Raw genomic sequence first — 16,373 nt, 5'->3', positions numbered from 1 at the left:
AATATGTTTATCTTTGAACCATTCATACCGTAATTGAGTAATTTTGTATAACTGTTCCAAGTATATTGATTTTATTAGTATATTAAATTTCTGTAAATATATCACTCCTAATAATATAAATAGTAATAGTTTGCTGATATAAATGTATTAACATTTAATCAAATCAGCATGTTTTGTTGACTGTAGATTGTACACTTAAATAAATATATGCTTATTTTCATATTTCGAAATGATCTTGGGAGGTAATTTGTGGACCACCCAGCAAGGGAACATGTTGTGTTGTTCTATTTCCTTTAGCTGGATGCGTGTTCTTGGCTCACACGCGTGGTCTAGGCTGCCAAAAGCATTCATGTATGTTCTCTATTGACTGCAATTAATGTTCTTAGAGATGAAAGTCTGTATAGTGACTCAGGGATCCACTCAACAAGCAAGGGTTGCATCTCTAGTGGAACTGGGACACGGATCATTAAACGAAAGAGGTTAATCCTTTCAATTTGGCCAAAGTTCTCAGGCAAAGCTTCAGGAGAACCTGCTGCTGGCATGGAATCTTTCCAGGCTCTTGGTATTTTGTCGCACTTTCCAAATCCAGGACTTCCAAGACAAATCCGCAACCCGGCTACCTCTTCCAGGCCAGGTTCAAGCAGCTTACGCTACACATAGGACACAGATCACTGTTGCTCGCAGTGAAAGGCAAGTAATGTGGGAAATGTGGGGCCTGGCTCCAAATGGCAGCCTGGATTTAGCACAGGTCCCAAGAGGAGGATCTGAAAGAAAGGCTCTGTAAGCTCTGCTCTGCTGTGAGCTCTGCTGAGGATCGTCTTCACTGGCCTTGTATCTGTTCCTGCCTGCTTGCGCTCCTATTCTGAGCTCCTTTATATGCTCCAACAACCCATCGGTGACTGCCTTGCCAGAGCAAACTTCAATGACCGATGCTGCAGGTGTGCCTATTGAACAAAAGAAGGCGCTCTCTCCACTGCCCTCCAGCAGTGAACATCAGAGGGTTACAAGGGTACTGAAGAAACATCATGTCGAGTGGTCATCACAGCGGTTGTAGCAGCAGCCTGCTGTATAAGGATGGAGAGCACATAACAGCACAATGACCACGTATTCAAGGAAAAGGGATCCAGCAGCAGGAAAATTCCAAGAAGCTCTGAAGACATACAGCAACGCGAGGTGCTAAGAGCCCTCATGCCTGAGAATGGAGAGGGTGCTTTGCATGGAGCCACATTCAAAGCATGTGCATCATGGTCTTGTGCTTCATGGTTGAACGTTCTGAGCCTTGTCTGCAGTGGTCCTGCCGTGTACAGTTGTTTTGCATGCAGCCCAGGATGTTGGTGTGGTCCATCACTGACACATTGCGATTATTTAGCTCTTACATTGATATGCCGTCCATCATGATCCTACAGTTCAGCTTATGTGATGGTTGTAAAGGTTCTGAGTTGCTCTTGCCAATTTAATGGTCCCCTTGGATGGGCAACAGTATGAGTCTGTGCAATATCATGGATAAACACAGACATTTGGGAGGCAGAGTAGCATCAAGCTGAGAAAGTGAACACTGATTTACCATAAAACAGACCCTACTGGGGTGGTGTGTTCCACGATAAAGAGAAATGAGTGACCCCTAAGTGGTGGTCCCCAGACACTGGCTGGTGAATGGGCTCACTGGAGTGCACACACTCTATTAGATGCTTCTTCACAAATCTAGGTGAAAGTGGGAGAGCTCACTGAAACGACAGTGAAAAGTACAGGTACCAAAGCAAAAAAATCTTGAAACATTCAGTTTCTGTGTTCAAGCATAAACCGAGAATTCAGTAGGTAATTATACCTAGTTTCTTTGAGCCAAAGTCTATTGAGCAGAATGAAGATCTTCAAGATGATTATGAAAATGTTTTTGACTGCTTTTGCTTCTCCTAAAAAAATGTTCTGAATCTTAAAATGATCTTCAGGGACTCTTCAGTAAGAGAAAAGAAAAAAATCGAGTCTATTCTCAGCTAAAGAGTTACAGGCACAAGTCAAAGTATCTTGGTTTCTGGTTATAATTATGTGGAGGCAGCCTGAGGATATATAGTCATATGCAGACAGGCCTGAGATGTATTTTGGTTCAGGGTGATTGACAGCTACAATGATTCAGTGCATTTCAACAGCAATTACAATCAGACTTCTACTGAATATTCATTAGCATGTGTCTCCACTGGATCTCCTCAAATTTCACAATGCAAGGACATAACTTGCATGAAAAATGTATAGAATATTTTTTTCTAACGAATAAAAAATTTAGTATATATCATTTGCATCACATCAGGTTTTCTTGAGAAGAAAGTGGTATGTAATTCAGTTAAAAAGGATGCCCAAAATTATGGACATGCAATGTGATGAGACAAGTATAACAAATTGGATGGTTTTCTTTGATGGTTACGGGACGAACTTTTTGTCAAATGCTCAACTGTAAGTGCTGGATTTATAGTGTTTGGAGCAACAGCAATTATGGCTTTGGGTTCACATAAGTGCCTAGTGATGGGCTGGCATCCTGTCTGGGGAGAGCATTTGTTCATCAGGCCATTTAACCGCACAGCTGCTGCACATGGCTACAGTAAGACAGTGAGGCGCGGAGCACGCTTCCCACATACCATGCAAACACGTGTAAAGAAGGAGAACATTTTCTCTTTGTGTCTGCTATAATGAGTAAGGGCTGCGAACGTGCACTCAAGGGCTGCACTCCGAGGACATGACAGGAGGAAGACAAGTGTTTTTCTTCATTCCTTATGCTGTTCCTTGCCATCCGTGAACCAGATATATGGTTTCAGCTATGTTACAGTGTATGGCAGCTACACGAGGCCCCTGTGAAACATGTGATCACACGGGACACCTGGAGACCCTCTGAAAAAAGAGTTGATGCCCCAGCTCCACTTCACCCTCTGCTGCCTGCTGCGTAGGGCAAAAGTCCACATGTACAAGGCATTCTTAGAATTGTGAAGCAAGCCTGAATTAAATGTCAGTTTAATTCAATTTAAGTGTTAAATTTCATATGGGTAAGATTCCTCCATTGAGCTACGGTTTATGGGATTCACATAATTTCATAGAATGACTCATATCATTTCCTACAGTGAACGAGACACCCAAATCACAGAGCAGTAGGGATTTCCTGCATTACATTCCCATGCCTAATTGAGGCCGAATATAACTAACATGTAAGTAAAGATGCGATGCAATGTCACTGAGCCACACTACTAAAATAAAACATGGACACAGTAAGACAAATAAATGGGTTCTAGCTGTCAAATACTGTTACCAGACAGGCTTAAACACTAGCACACTGATGGTAGTTATTTTTAACAGAAAGCTAAGTACAGTGTGAAAAAGTGGAGCATGTTCACATCACAGAAGAACAGGTGACCACTTTATCATTCCATTTGAATGCAAATATTCTGTTCTCACCTGTGTACTGTCAGTCTGCGTCTCATGTAATGCACCTGATTTTCTGCTGTTATTTTTAGGTTCACTATAATCCTCCCACTACAAAGGCTCTGCACTTGACATTTTTCCCTGCTTCGGTTACCAGAACCCAAGTCTTACTTCACTCCCTCATTGAATCAGTTGAACCTTTCTGTGTGGGCTCTCTAAGTCACTGTGTAAGAGAGGCTGCTTAAGAAATTAATATTAGCAATACATCAAAAATGGTACTCCTCGATGTAATCCTTGCATACCTGCCTCTTAGTTGCTACTTTGTCCTTTAGTTTTATTATTTCCACAACTGTACAATTTCACTTATGTGTGGCATGCTCTGACCATAACAAAATTTAACCCATCTTTTCATCTAGCATCAATAATCACTCATCCACTCTAGGGTCATTGATGGTGGGTTACAGCCTATCCTGGAAGCATAGAGTGTGAGGCAGGGTACACTCTGGACTGGTGTTTCATCCATCAGCAGACATGAAATATGACAGTATTATTATTTTTTAAGTATAGCTACACATAAAAATGTGCTTTCAACTGAGCAAAATATATGCAATCACCAAATTTGGGTGGCATGATGGCACATCGAGTAGCACTGCTGTCTCACAATGCCTGGGTGGGGTGTGAGGATGTGGGTTCGGTTCCTGCTCAGTCTGTGTGGAGTTTGTATGTTGTCTCTGTGGGTTTTCTCTCACAGTCCAAAGATGTGCTGTTCAGGTGAATTAGTGACTCTAAAATCCTCCACTGTGTGAGTGACAGACAGAAAGTGTGTTTCCCTGGTGTATGGATGAGTGACTCATTGTAAGTAATGAATCTAGCAGTGTAAGTCACTTTGGGTGAATAAGATGTGGGCTGATGCTACTACACAGTGTTCATTGGAAGTCACTTTGGAGAAAACCATCTGATAAATGAAATAATGTAAGTTTACCATAACTGTTAAAGCTATAAGTAGTTCAAAGCAGGCCAAGTTCTTGAATAAGCCAAATTAATAAATGTGAATAAAGACTGTGATTACTACCATACTAACAGCCAGGCAATCAAGCATAAAAGCATTGCTTAACACTGTCTAGTTGCAGGTCTACCGACTGACATTTGACCAATCACAGCCATGCATTCATCTTCAAAAATCTGTCGAAGTGGAGCAAATAGAAAAATTTAATACCTTAAATGCAAATTACAGTGTTATAACCAGCACTGACATAAGGTATCATTTAAATAATGTGGTTTTGTATTATGATATGCTGAAAAGGCAATGGAACTTTTGCAAATAAGTAAGAGATGGAGTTGCAAATCCCCCAAATGTCATGCTTACATAACCGCAGCTGTTGTTTCCCACAACGGCCACTGGGGGGGGGGGATGTTGCAGCACGGACGGCACGCGCCTTCTCTTAACTCCAAGTTCATCATTGGACTGGAGAGATGGTTAAGGGGGCTCCCCATGGTCCATAAACACCTTCAGATAACAGAACATGCCAAAGAAACATCCTGTAACACACTAATTCTCTCCAACAGTAGGGGGGAACCAAGCCAGGTCTTTTCAGCATGGTAGTCAATAGCCTTAACCACAATTCCACCTACTGGCTGGTGTGAGCAAAAATGAAAGAAGCAACTTCACAATGATTTACCCATTTATAGAGCTGGGCACTTCATAAGTCCCTTGATCAGGTGAACTGCAGCAAGATAGATCTGAAACAAGAATGTTCCGATTCTGAAACAACAGACCTTAATACTACAGTACATTAACTGCACATATTTGTGTGTGTGTTTATGTTATAAAAGCAGATCACCTTTTTTTAAAAAAAGTTCTGGGCAGTATATGGAATTATATTAATTAGAACTGACAAAATTTCATTCATGTTATGCATCTGTTTTAATTTTTGTGACATTTTGCAGCTTTCTTGGACATTCTTTGTGCATGATTTGTTCGTCATATCAATAATTTATGTAATTGTTTTCATTTTTACAGTTCGCCATCCCATTAACATCCTGGATATTATGCAAGTTTAACCCTCTCCTGAAGCAGGCCATTAATAATTTATTTAGCTAAAATATTTACTTCTTTGTCTCAAAATATAAGTCCTTATCTGAGGGGAATGTCGAAGGTGGCGAGCGGCGCGTGTCTGTACGTGTACACGTGACCTCTCAACGCTCCGGTGGTGGGGGGTGGTGGAAACTAAAGCCTCAGCTTGAATGTTAGCTTGTAGGGACAAAAAAGAATCAAAATTACAGTTTTTTTTTTTTATCTTATTAAAACCTGTTTCCCGCGTGAGCAGTGAACTTGGGACGACGCTGGTCTTTCATTTTGAGCGGTTTCGCTTTCTGTAACCCCAATTAAATTAACGGCGTGATTACAAACCGCCGGACGGGGCGACAAGCTGGAGCAGTGGGATACGACGGCGGCCGCCGCGCCTTTCCGTCTTTAATAATTCAGTTAGTTTCCGAAGAAACTTGAGCGCGAGCACCGTAGATTTTTTTTTTTTTTTTTAAATTATTATTTTTTTTTTTTTAAATAAAAACGCCCGAGTACTGTCGCGCGCGTGCCTCAGGGAAGCGGCATCTCGGGACTGAACTTCACGCGCAAGAAGAGGGCAACGGCAAATTTAAAGTACGTCATTAATATGGCGCCAAAAGACTTTTAAGTGTGAGCTTATTTTTGTTGTAGGCTTGCACGAGCCCAGTGTACGCCTGTGCAGTCGCACGAGGCGGGGAGAGGGAGCGCGAGATTGAGAGAGAGAGCGAGCGAGAGAGAGAGAGAGCGAGAGAAACAGGGAGGGAGGGAACACGATGAGATAAACGTTTTGGTGGCAGCGCGTTGCGAAACTACCCCGATCCAACTTGCACAGCTTTTTGAAGATATATCGACCTTTTTACGAATTCTGCAATAAACGTAATTCTTAAATAAAAACCTCCAAACTGACCGAAGAGCCGGCGGTGGACCCTGGATTACCACATAAAATGCGGCATGATTAGCTAGCGGCTAACTGAAGCGCGCTAGTTAGCTAGGAGTGTTAGCTGATAAATTGTGTATTTTGGGGCACGTATACGAAGTCAAACATACAGCCTTACTACCTAGTTGTGATTAAAAGAGCGCAGGCGGCCATCTCGGCGTTGCTTGCGTGTCGTCGCCTGTTTTTCCGCGGGTGTCCGGCTAGCTCAGCGGGCTATGTGAAGAGAGTAGTGGCAGCCAGTTAGCCGAGCTGTAGCTAGCCGCTCACTTTACTTTACTTCACTCGGGTTCCTGGGAGGTGAGCGGACCCACGGGGGATGTTAGCTACCGTTACCGCGGACCGCCGAGTCGCTCTGCCCGCCGATGATCTCCTAATCCCGCTGCACCGCCCGCCCCGCCACCGAGGACTCCTTTCCTCCCATTGCAGAAACTGCCTGGCCGCAAGGTAAGAGCTCGTGTCCTTCGTCTGCAGTGTTTGTGTCACGTTCTCGCTCCTTTTCTCCCCTCTGGTTGGTTGGTGTGTGTATGTGCAGCCGCGAAGTGCAGATGCCTGCCGTGGCATGATGATCATGTAGCGAGTCGTGCGGCGCGCGTGGCGCAGCTTGTAGCCCGCTGCATGCGGGACCGGCAGTGGGCTGGTAACCAGCAAAAACAACTTACTGAAAGCATTTACATGGAACTTTTTTTGTGAACGTGAAAATTGGTCGGGGTTAACGTTTTTAATCGCTCCGCTGCGAGGACACTGCGTGGCGTGCAGTGCTACTCCCCCGGCCGCGTCTGCCTGGTGATGGCGGGGTGTGCTGCACATCTCCCGGCCGGGTGTCCGAGCTCGGGCTGCTGTGTGTCGAGCGGATCGCGGCGCCCCCCGGCCGCTGTGCTGCTCGTACCCGGGAGAACTTAGTTGTGTTAAGTTGTTGAGCGCCTCCAGCCCAGGAACGTGCTCCAGCGCAGTTTGTGACAGCCACGGCGCCGACTGGAGCATCATCAGACAGTGACTAGTTCACGCGGATCCCCAGGTTTCTGTACGTACACTCTGTACAGTGATGTTCTAGCGATGTGTGTCTCTGCACCCTATCCTATGAAATGCGTGGCTGCGGCTCCTGAAACGGCCGCTCTGTTTCGCAGAGGGACGCATCGCTGCTGGTTACGCAGCTAGCACATCCGACATCCCGCGTAGTGCCGGCCGAGTTCTGTGGTCATTTTTTATATATGGCGATGGGGAATGTAAAAGCATGTGCGCGCGCGACAAAATGCAGCGAAAGTGAAAGTGCGTATGAACTCGTGGGCGGAAGAAAGCCAGTTTTCAAGAAGCCTGCTCTGAAGGCTGTCTACTCGGCTGGCTGCGCGGTGCCAACGCTAGGGGGCGTGGCTGTTGAGCCAAAAGGGGGGCGTGGCTGTTTACCTTCCAGAGGTCTGCACCTGTAGCAGTAGACATAACTCCCAGCAAGCATCCAGCTGCAGTGTTACATGGCAGCTTAGTCCTCCTAAAGATTGCTTCATGACATCATGCTTAATAAGCACTAACAGAAGCTGCATGCTGCTGTTTAGTACACAGTATTGCTCGCTTTTTTACCCTCCCCAAGTTAGACTAGGTTGGATTCTCTAGACACCCAGATTGCCTACAAAGACATGTGCTGTGCTGCAGGTGTAAATCTGTCATTTACATATTAAAAGTTTTTAATTGTGTGCTTTTCATGCATTTGTGCTATACTTGGAGTTGGCGTCAGGACAGGAAGTTGTGCACGCATGGCCAGCAACATCCTGTTAGCCTGATTCTTCCACAGGGGGGAGTGTTATCCATGAATGAAGTGCAGCAGAGCACTTCCCTGCCCAAAGCTGTGCAACTGTATGCATTTATGTGGAATAAGGGTGCAACTTAGGTTGGGGGGGTGGGCAGAGTGATGCTTGCATTCCTACCCTGTGCTGCGGTATGTGTGCCTGAGCTGTTGCCCAATCTGTGGCACGCCTGTACTGGGGGGAATATGACATAGCAATCAGGGCCGTGGCCTTGAATGCCCATTTACAGAACAGATCTCAGCAATGCTATACTGGAACATTCATCTGGCAGGGGATGAGTTCTCTGAAAGTACAGATTTAATTTCCACTCTTGCTTATGACTCACAACAGTATTTTTGGCAATTCAAGATGTAATTCTAAGGCCAGTTCACTGAGGCTGGGGATCTTTTTTTCTGCATCTCCTGTTATCTGTGGGTACTAAGAATTATAACTACAATCAGGGCTGATATTCTTTAAAAAGGGATTGATAGTACAGCTATTGGAATGAAACTGGCACCATGCATTACGTCACAGATTAAAATGCAGCACTGCTCCACCCGTGCCCAGTGCTGTGCCCTTCTCCCAGCACCTCAGCCGTTCCACTGATGGCAGGGGAGGTGAGGAGGGACATTTGTATCTAGCAGCTTCTGCTCCACCCACTACCCCTACTCAGTAACATGGCAGCTTCTCAAATCCACTGGAAGCCTCCTGGGTCTGTTTGTCAGCTCCTTCCACAAGAGGGAGAAATGATTCGCTCCCTCTTTTAATGAACTGCTTATTTCGGGGGAAGAAATTAACATGCAGCACCGATAAGTTGGAATTATTTTGCCTTTGGAGCTCAGCAGTTGGGGTTTTTTTTTTGTTGTTTTTCATTTTTGTTCATTTGGTGGTGTCTCTTTAGTATGTCCTCTTCAGCAGCAAGGTCATCTGGAGATTCGGCTTTGCTTGGCAGTGCTCTATTGAAAGCTTTATTTAAATTTATTTATTTTTATTAATTCTTTTTCCTCTTGCGAATGGATGTTCAGGGGTCACAGACAGTGTTGCACGTGCTCCTGAATGGGTGCTAAATTAAAAGCACAGGTGCAGAGAATTATGCTAATTGCATCATTCAAACTCCTTGTGTGGCCCATGGAAGAGGTTGATGTTTACACAAAGGAGCGAGGCATAAGTGCGCCGCTTCACTGCGTGTTGATAACGTATTATCTCGGCGAGGTGGATCATCGGATCGAGGGCCCTGCCGGAGGTCTAGAGTGCTACTTTTCATACTTCAGTGCTGCAGCGTCCTATTCCCTTTGGAGTGGACGGCACCTGCACACCGTTGGCCTCTTCATGGTTGGCTATGATATGATTGGTGACACGTTGCCAGTGTTGTTCCATCGCCTTGTCTGGGCACCAGTACTCTGAAGAAGGGAGTAGCAACACTTGCATTCTTGCCCCAGCTCCGCTCCTTTTTCACCGCTTTTCTTTCGAAGATGCCAAAAAGTAAATTGGAAGTGTGTTTCTTAGTGGTGCTGGCTAGTTTAGTTCGATTGCCCCTGCTGGGCTTAAACCTGTCGAGACAACAGACTGATGTTGACCTTAGGGAGAGGATGCATGGAGGGTAGTGGTAATGTTCAGCTTCTGTCTTCAGGTATTCCATGTTGAGGTTTTAGTTGAATTCTGTCTATCTTTGACTAGCCCCGGACCATGCTGTTTTTCCCCTTTGCCATAATGAAAGAAGGTGGTGCACTTGCCCTGCCAGAGCTGGAAGAAATTCAAGCTGTATTTGAGCATGTGCTTCAGTGGCTGCTTGAATTAGAGCTGTCATTTGCTTAGTACTATGCCACACCGCCACGGGTGTGGTTTGACACCTGAACTGTTGGTTTTTCGTTTTCTGTTTATATGCATATTTTTGTAAGGGATGGTTACTTTGACAGACCACTAACACATAGTTTACTGCCTTAGAATATATGTTGAACTCTGTGGAAAACTCATGGGACCTATCAACGGGACCTTAATTGCTTTGTAAATCATTTTGGGAGAACTTTATAAACGATGCTTGTGTTCAGCTTATGGAAGGAAATAGCTGTTTTTCTTCCTTACTTAACACCCTGAAGGCTTTCACTTTGTTATATATTGTAAACCTAGGACTGGTCTTTATTAAAAGTTCTTGGCATAATGGTATAAAATTCATACTGGGAGGGCTACACTTACTGTCTAGTGCAAGGGAATCCCTCCTATTCAAAAATGGACCAATTTGCATGTAATTCATTCCCTTTAATTTGGACTTGATTTTGCTTTCTTAATCTTGAACATTGGCTTTTTCTGAATTGCAGCTTAAGTGACTCACTACAGAAACAGTCTTTTTTGGCTTGAATGCTGGCAGGCATGCCATAGAACTGTGTTAATCTGTGCCTCTCCCTAGATGGTTCTGTTGCAAAATATGATAATGCAGATGGGGGGAAAAAATTTTCGGAGCTGTTGATAAGTGCAAGTAGAGAGGCTGTAGTTAAGCCTCGCATAGAATGATGCCACAAATATTGTTTATTGGAATGGCTGGACTGTTTTCTCAGTTCAGAAATGTTTTCTCTGTTTGTGGTGTGGATTTCTGGTTTGTGTACATGCGGTTGTCCAGATGCATACTTTCCCTCTTCTGCATCAGATGTATACTTAAGGGTAGTGTATCCCTATTTTGAAATAATAGGGGATACCAAGGCAATAGATCATATTGTTCCCTACTGTTCTTCCCTTACTTCCACTGGCACCTGAAGAATGCCTGCTGAAATTGTCTGTAAAGCTGATAAATTGTTTACATTGTAAATGATTGTGCTGTAAAAATAATTGCATTAAAAGACCCCCCTGCCGCCCCCAGTTCAGAACATGTACTTCATTACCTGGCATCTGCAGGGATGTTAATACTGTAACATGCATCAGTTTTGTAGTTTTTTTTTTTTTTTTTTCCCTCCCCCCAGAAGGGTAGTAGTAACAGTTTGAGATGCTTAATGAGATTTTGTAATAAAATTCCAGCAGCCTCAACTGCTCATGCTGAATTTATTGAAATTTCAAATTCAAGTGATATGTCATCACAGTATTTTCTCAAAGTATTGCCAGTGCTTTTAATCTCCTTTACAAATAGCAATGAAAATGTTAACATTCTTCTTCTCCTGATTTGGAAGTGTTATGTTTTAAGAGCTGGGGTTTCAATGAAAATGCATACTTTGTACATTTTATGTGCTTACCAGACATTTTTTTCCCCCAAGGGTCTTGTAAAACTGTAAGTCAATCACAGTATACTTTTTCACACAGCTGGATATTTACTAAAGTAATTCAGGTTAAGTACATTGCTCTGGGGTATAAGAGAAATGCCTCTCCTGGGATTTAGCTGTTGGAGTTTTGTAGTTTTAAGTCTTAAACCACTGCAGCAGCAGCACCCTGCTTATATAATATGAAAGTACAGATTCCAATTTTAATGGCACCCTTTTAATGCAGACTGCACCAGCAACTGATGAGGACATATGGACATGCTTGTGGTCAGTCAGTGGGATGTTGCTTCTTGAGGGGGTGCTGGCAAGAGGACATGGCTTCCCTGGAGGATTTCACTTCGGTGTGTCATGCACAGACAAAGATGGGACACGGGAGTTGTGCAGGTTCAAACAGCGTGGAAGTGTAATCCAACTTGGCCACAGTTAAAAGCACCGCATGGTTACTTGCTGCAACTGTGTATGAGCAGGTATGGTACCAAAGCACCGCTCTCTCTCTGCTGCTAGGTAATTAATTTGCTTTATGGTGTGTGGTGTGTGAACGCCAATGGGACACCTGCAGAAAGCGTTCTGCCAGCCCTGTGGTGTTCCTCCCTGAGGGTATGCAGGGGAGACGCATTGGCCATACAGTGCAGAAGCAAACTTTATTCGGAAGGAAAACTTATTTCTTTGGGCTGCTGCTGTTCTTTCCTCTCAAACATTGACTGACCTCTCCTGCTGTGTGGGGAAATATGTTTTGCTTGAAGTTTCATTGTTCATGCGTGGGACTAAGAAGGCAGGAAATGTAGTGGATCGGGTAAGCCTGGCAATCAGTCTACTGGCACGAACCTGTGTACACAAGTGTGTATTGGAAATATTGTGCCTCTATTGTATGACAACTTTGCAGTGTCACTTCATTTCAGAAATGAACACCCTTCAAGGAGCAGCCTGTGTAGGTGTTGAACACCCATTTACTTCTGAGTACTATATGGTGCCTAATTTCAGGGTGTGACTGCAGTCAATTTATTTACTAGATCTAAATTTGAGCCAAAACACTCAGCCCAAGCTTTGTGGCAATAGGAAGAGTCCAGTATAACTAGAGGAAAAACCCAGTTTTATGACCACATAAATCTTCATGGAGTGGCTGAATGCCATAACCATTTTTTCCTGGCTCACCGTTGTCTCCAGAGGATGAAAGATTTGTGCAAGAGGATGTCTGTGCGTCTGTCTACACATCCTAAATGATGGTGGTGTGTCCAGCATGATTTTTTTTTTTCTTTTGGCTGTGTGTCAATTAGAAATGCACATGGTCGGGGTGTTGCGGTAGGGATGTGCCCATCAGCTTGACACTGTCAAGTGCTTAGTCCCCCCTTTTTTTTTTCTTGTTCTTTTCCAACAGATGGAGAGCGAGAATAAGAGGAGGAAGTACTCCACCAGCAGCAATGACTCAGACACCACTGACAGTAAGTAGCCTCTTCAGCAGGATGGAAGCGGGGTCAGGGGAAGGACTGTTGCTGTTGGATACCAAAGAGCCAGTTCGCTGTGAGTCTGCAGAGCCAGGGCTAAGAAGAAGAGATGACAGATGAACTGCCAGCCAGACACGTGTGGTTTGATTGCCATTTCAGAAATCGCCACAAGGCCAGAGTGGGTGGGTGGTGAAGTCTTATGAGTCTACTTGCATTTGGCTGTTTTTCTCAGTGCATTATTTCCATGTGGTCTCAACCTCAAGCTGGCTCACTAGTAAAATATGTGAATGAGTGGGGTATGTGGATGCTCAGTTCCAACAAGGAAAGTTTTTGGAACTTTTGGCTTCATCATGGAATTTGAGTTACCCCAGAAAACATTTTGTAACTGGCACCTGCACTACTTTTTCTAGGTTTATTTTTATAAATTGGTTATACAGTATTGTAATGGTGATGAGCAGTTAGTTGTGAAATTTAAATTTGTATTTAAATACATAGTCATAGGAAGTGACTCCTCTGTAGCTCATTGCAAACTAAACATACATGAATATATTCTGAACATTATAAGATGGTACCAGTGTCAGTTATTTGTGAGATTAATCTGTTCCCTGCTCAGTACTGGGACCCTGTGTGGAGAGGTGTGATCTTGTCCTATAAATAAATTGCCATGATCAGACCAATAGTTGCACCTCTTCAGGTCAGAAACCTTGCCAAAAGTGGAGCTTGTAAAAAAGGGACCCGGACTTCTCAGCACCACTGGGCCAGGAGCAATGTTCATTTAAAGCATTTGATTAAATCCCCTCAAACTTGTCACTTTCAAGTTGTAGAGGTGACCCTGGTTTTTCAGCTCCCTGTAAACTCCCTCCCTATCCTGTGGGGAATGATTATCTGAAGAGACAGACCTGCTACTTGTCTGCTTCTAGGCAAAACATTTTGCTTTCACTTCTGATGTCTTTCATGTTATGTTCACATATATGTATAAAACAGCACATTATTTCTCACTCAGGCATATGGTTTTTTGTTGCTGAACAAGTGGCAGTATGCTTCTAGTTGGAAGGGTTTTAACTGTTGAATCATCCAGCTTTAAAAGAGGTGGATGTTCATGGTGTCTCTTCCTGTCTCTACACACAGTGAAAGGGATAACTTGTAACTTAAAAAAAAATTTGTAGTTTTATAAGCTTGCTTTTATTTGCCTTAAGGGTCTTTATAGACATGCGCACACATTGTATATGCAGATGTATATTAAGTGGATGTAATTGAAGTTTTCATGAAGACTCTTCATCCATACCCTAGTTGGAACAGAGTGGCCAAGGTTTATGCTCACAGTGAACAGTGTACAAGTTCACTCAAGCAACAAATGACAGCTCTCTGCAGTCACAGGATAAAGCACACAGTGAAAAGGGAAGATGCAGCAAGCATTTTGTACACTAAGAAGGGGAAATGATGGCACTTAAGATGGGGTGATTTGATTAAAATGTTCACTGTGCCAGTGTTACTTATTCTGTTCCAAGAGTAGAGTTTATTGGGCAGGGCTGTCTCTCTGGGTCATCATATAAGTCCTCCTGCTGCCTCACTAGTTTCTGCAAAGGTTGAGTGATATGTTGTTCCTCTGAAACAACAAAGTGACAAATTTAATTAAAAAAAAAAAAAAAAAAGGGGAAGGGGGGGGAGGGGCAGAAAATTTACTACTCTTAATTTTAAACTGTTTTTTCAGCTCTTTCTAGAAATGGGGTTGTAGTCGTTAATGTGGAGATAATGGGCATGCGGCTGTGGAAGTGTACAGGTTTATAACTGCAATGAGCACTTTTTTTGTGTTTTGGATTATAACTTTGTCTCTCCTCCTACACTGAGGTTGGTTTTCTCTAGGGTGAAAATGGAAGGCAGAGAATTGGTTCAACATATTTGAAAATGAAGACTAAAGCGATCCAATCAAATGAGTCTTGAATAAAATACATGTATGTTTGGTCATTTAGCTGACATTTTTCTCCAAAGCAACTTAAAATGTTAGGCTACTTATATATTTACTCTTTTATACAGCTGGGTAATTTTTACTGGAGCACTTTAGGATGGGTGTCTTTCTCATGGGTCCTATAGCTGAAGGTGGAATTCAAACATGCAACCTCTGTATTCGAAAGTAGCAGTTCTAACCAATACGCTGCCAGTTTAGTCTTGTTATATGGGCAACCATATAAAAGTCTGTGCTTCCCTAGTTTGAATTTTTGGTAAAGTTTCCCAGTTTGTGGTGCTGTGACAGACTTAGAGGTTCGTTGTTTGCAGGTCACGTGACTTCATGGTCCAAGTCCTCCAAGAACACAGGCACCAGTAGCACGTGGGTCCGGCAAGAGCAGAAGAAGCCGTCAGAGGTGAGTCTACCTGAACTGGTGATATTTGCAGTGACAGACAGAGCAGGTCTTTATGTATAATCGGGGGGGGGTTATAAACGGAATACTTATTTCCCTGTTAAACATTCTGCATTCATTCTTGAAAATTGACAAGATATGGAAGAACAGAATAATGAAATTATTTTTTTATGGAGGAAAATTGTAGTTTGTTCCACCCCACCCTAAAATCACCCTGAATGATGGCTAATAAAGGGGGGGGGGAAGTAGTGTAAATATGAAATTTTTTGCAGTTCCCAAAAAATACATATATTTTTATACTGTCACCTCCACCAAGGGTTTTTGAGTCACTTGCACAAAGCTTTTTTTGAATTACACAAATGGTTGTAGTAGCAAACATGGGCCTGTACCTAAAAAGCTTCCTCACCATTCTAGTCCCCCCCCTCCCCCCCGAAGTCTACATTTGGAATAGAGATAATGAATTTTTTTTTCTTTTCTATTTTACACACACACACACCCCTGACTTTAGAAATGGTGAAAAAGATTTGATATTTTATAGTGGCTGCATTTTGTTTCCCCCATCCTACATGCTGTTGCTCAGGATGATGGTGTCAGGACTTTTCATAGAGCACACATTGAGCTTTTTGGCAAGTTATTCCCACACATTTCATGCATGAAGGGTCAGTCATATAAGTGTAATACATATAAAATAACTTCTTAAAATAATTTTCATAAAGTACATTTTCATCAGTGTATAAAGACTGTCTGGAAGAAGATGAAGGCTATATGTCAATGAATAATAAGACAATTAACACAATGTGTATCATTTCTCACACAGCTGCTTGGCACAATTTTCAAATGATTGAGTTATCACGCAGGAATGAATGTTGCCTGGATCAGATGTAGCAGACCGTATAAATAACAAACCGGACGGATTTAACAATAAGCAGTATTAGTAATTTTGGATGTGGGGAAAAAAAATCAAATATCAGGAGACTGAATAATGGGGGATGGGTGTACAATACAGGCAGTCCCTGAATTAAGAGCGTGTTCCGTTTTCTCATTCTTTAGGTTGGATTTTGGCGTAAGTTGGAACAGTTAGGTATAGTGGGTATCTAATGTCAATTTGTCAAATGTTTGTCTTAGTATATAGTATATTGTGTGCCTTGCTATG

At 43.1% G+C, this 16,373-nt stretch overlaps 1 protein-coding gene across 2 annotated transcripts in view; it reads left to right on the top strand.

Annotated features, from left to right (window-relative positions):
• Positions 1-5,939: 5,939 nt before the first annotated feature.
• LOC108929730 (protein Jade-1-like) overlaps positions 5,940-16,373 on the top strand; it is a 49,150-nt gene continuing 38,716 nt past the window's right edge. For both annotated transcript variants that reach the window (XR_001965781.2, XM_018744454.2), the window contains exons 1-3: positions 5,940-6,848; positions 12,797-12,860; positions 15,138-15,223. Coding sequence is in view for 1 of the 2 variants with exons in the window: in XM_018744454.2 (XP_018599970.1) it covers positions 12,797-12,860; positions 15,138-15,223 (150 nt within the window). In the remaining variant the exon portion in view is untranslated. The remainder of the gene's footprint in view (positions 6,849-12,796; positions 12,861-15,137; positions 15,224-16,373) is intronic.

This window comes from Scleropages formosus, chromosome 13, assembly GCF_900964775.1.
Source record: "Scleropages formosus chromosome 13, fSclFor1.1, whole genome shotgun sequence".
NCBI lineage: Eukaryota > Metazoa > Chordata > Actinopteri > Osteoglossiformes > Osteoglossidae > Scleropages > Scleropages formosus.
Note: the sequence above shows the minus strand (reverse complement) of the source record. Positions and strands in the feature narration are given on the sequence as shown.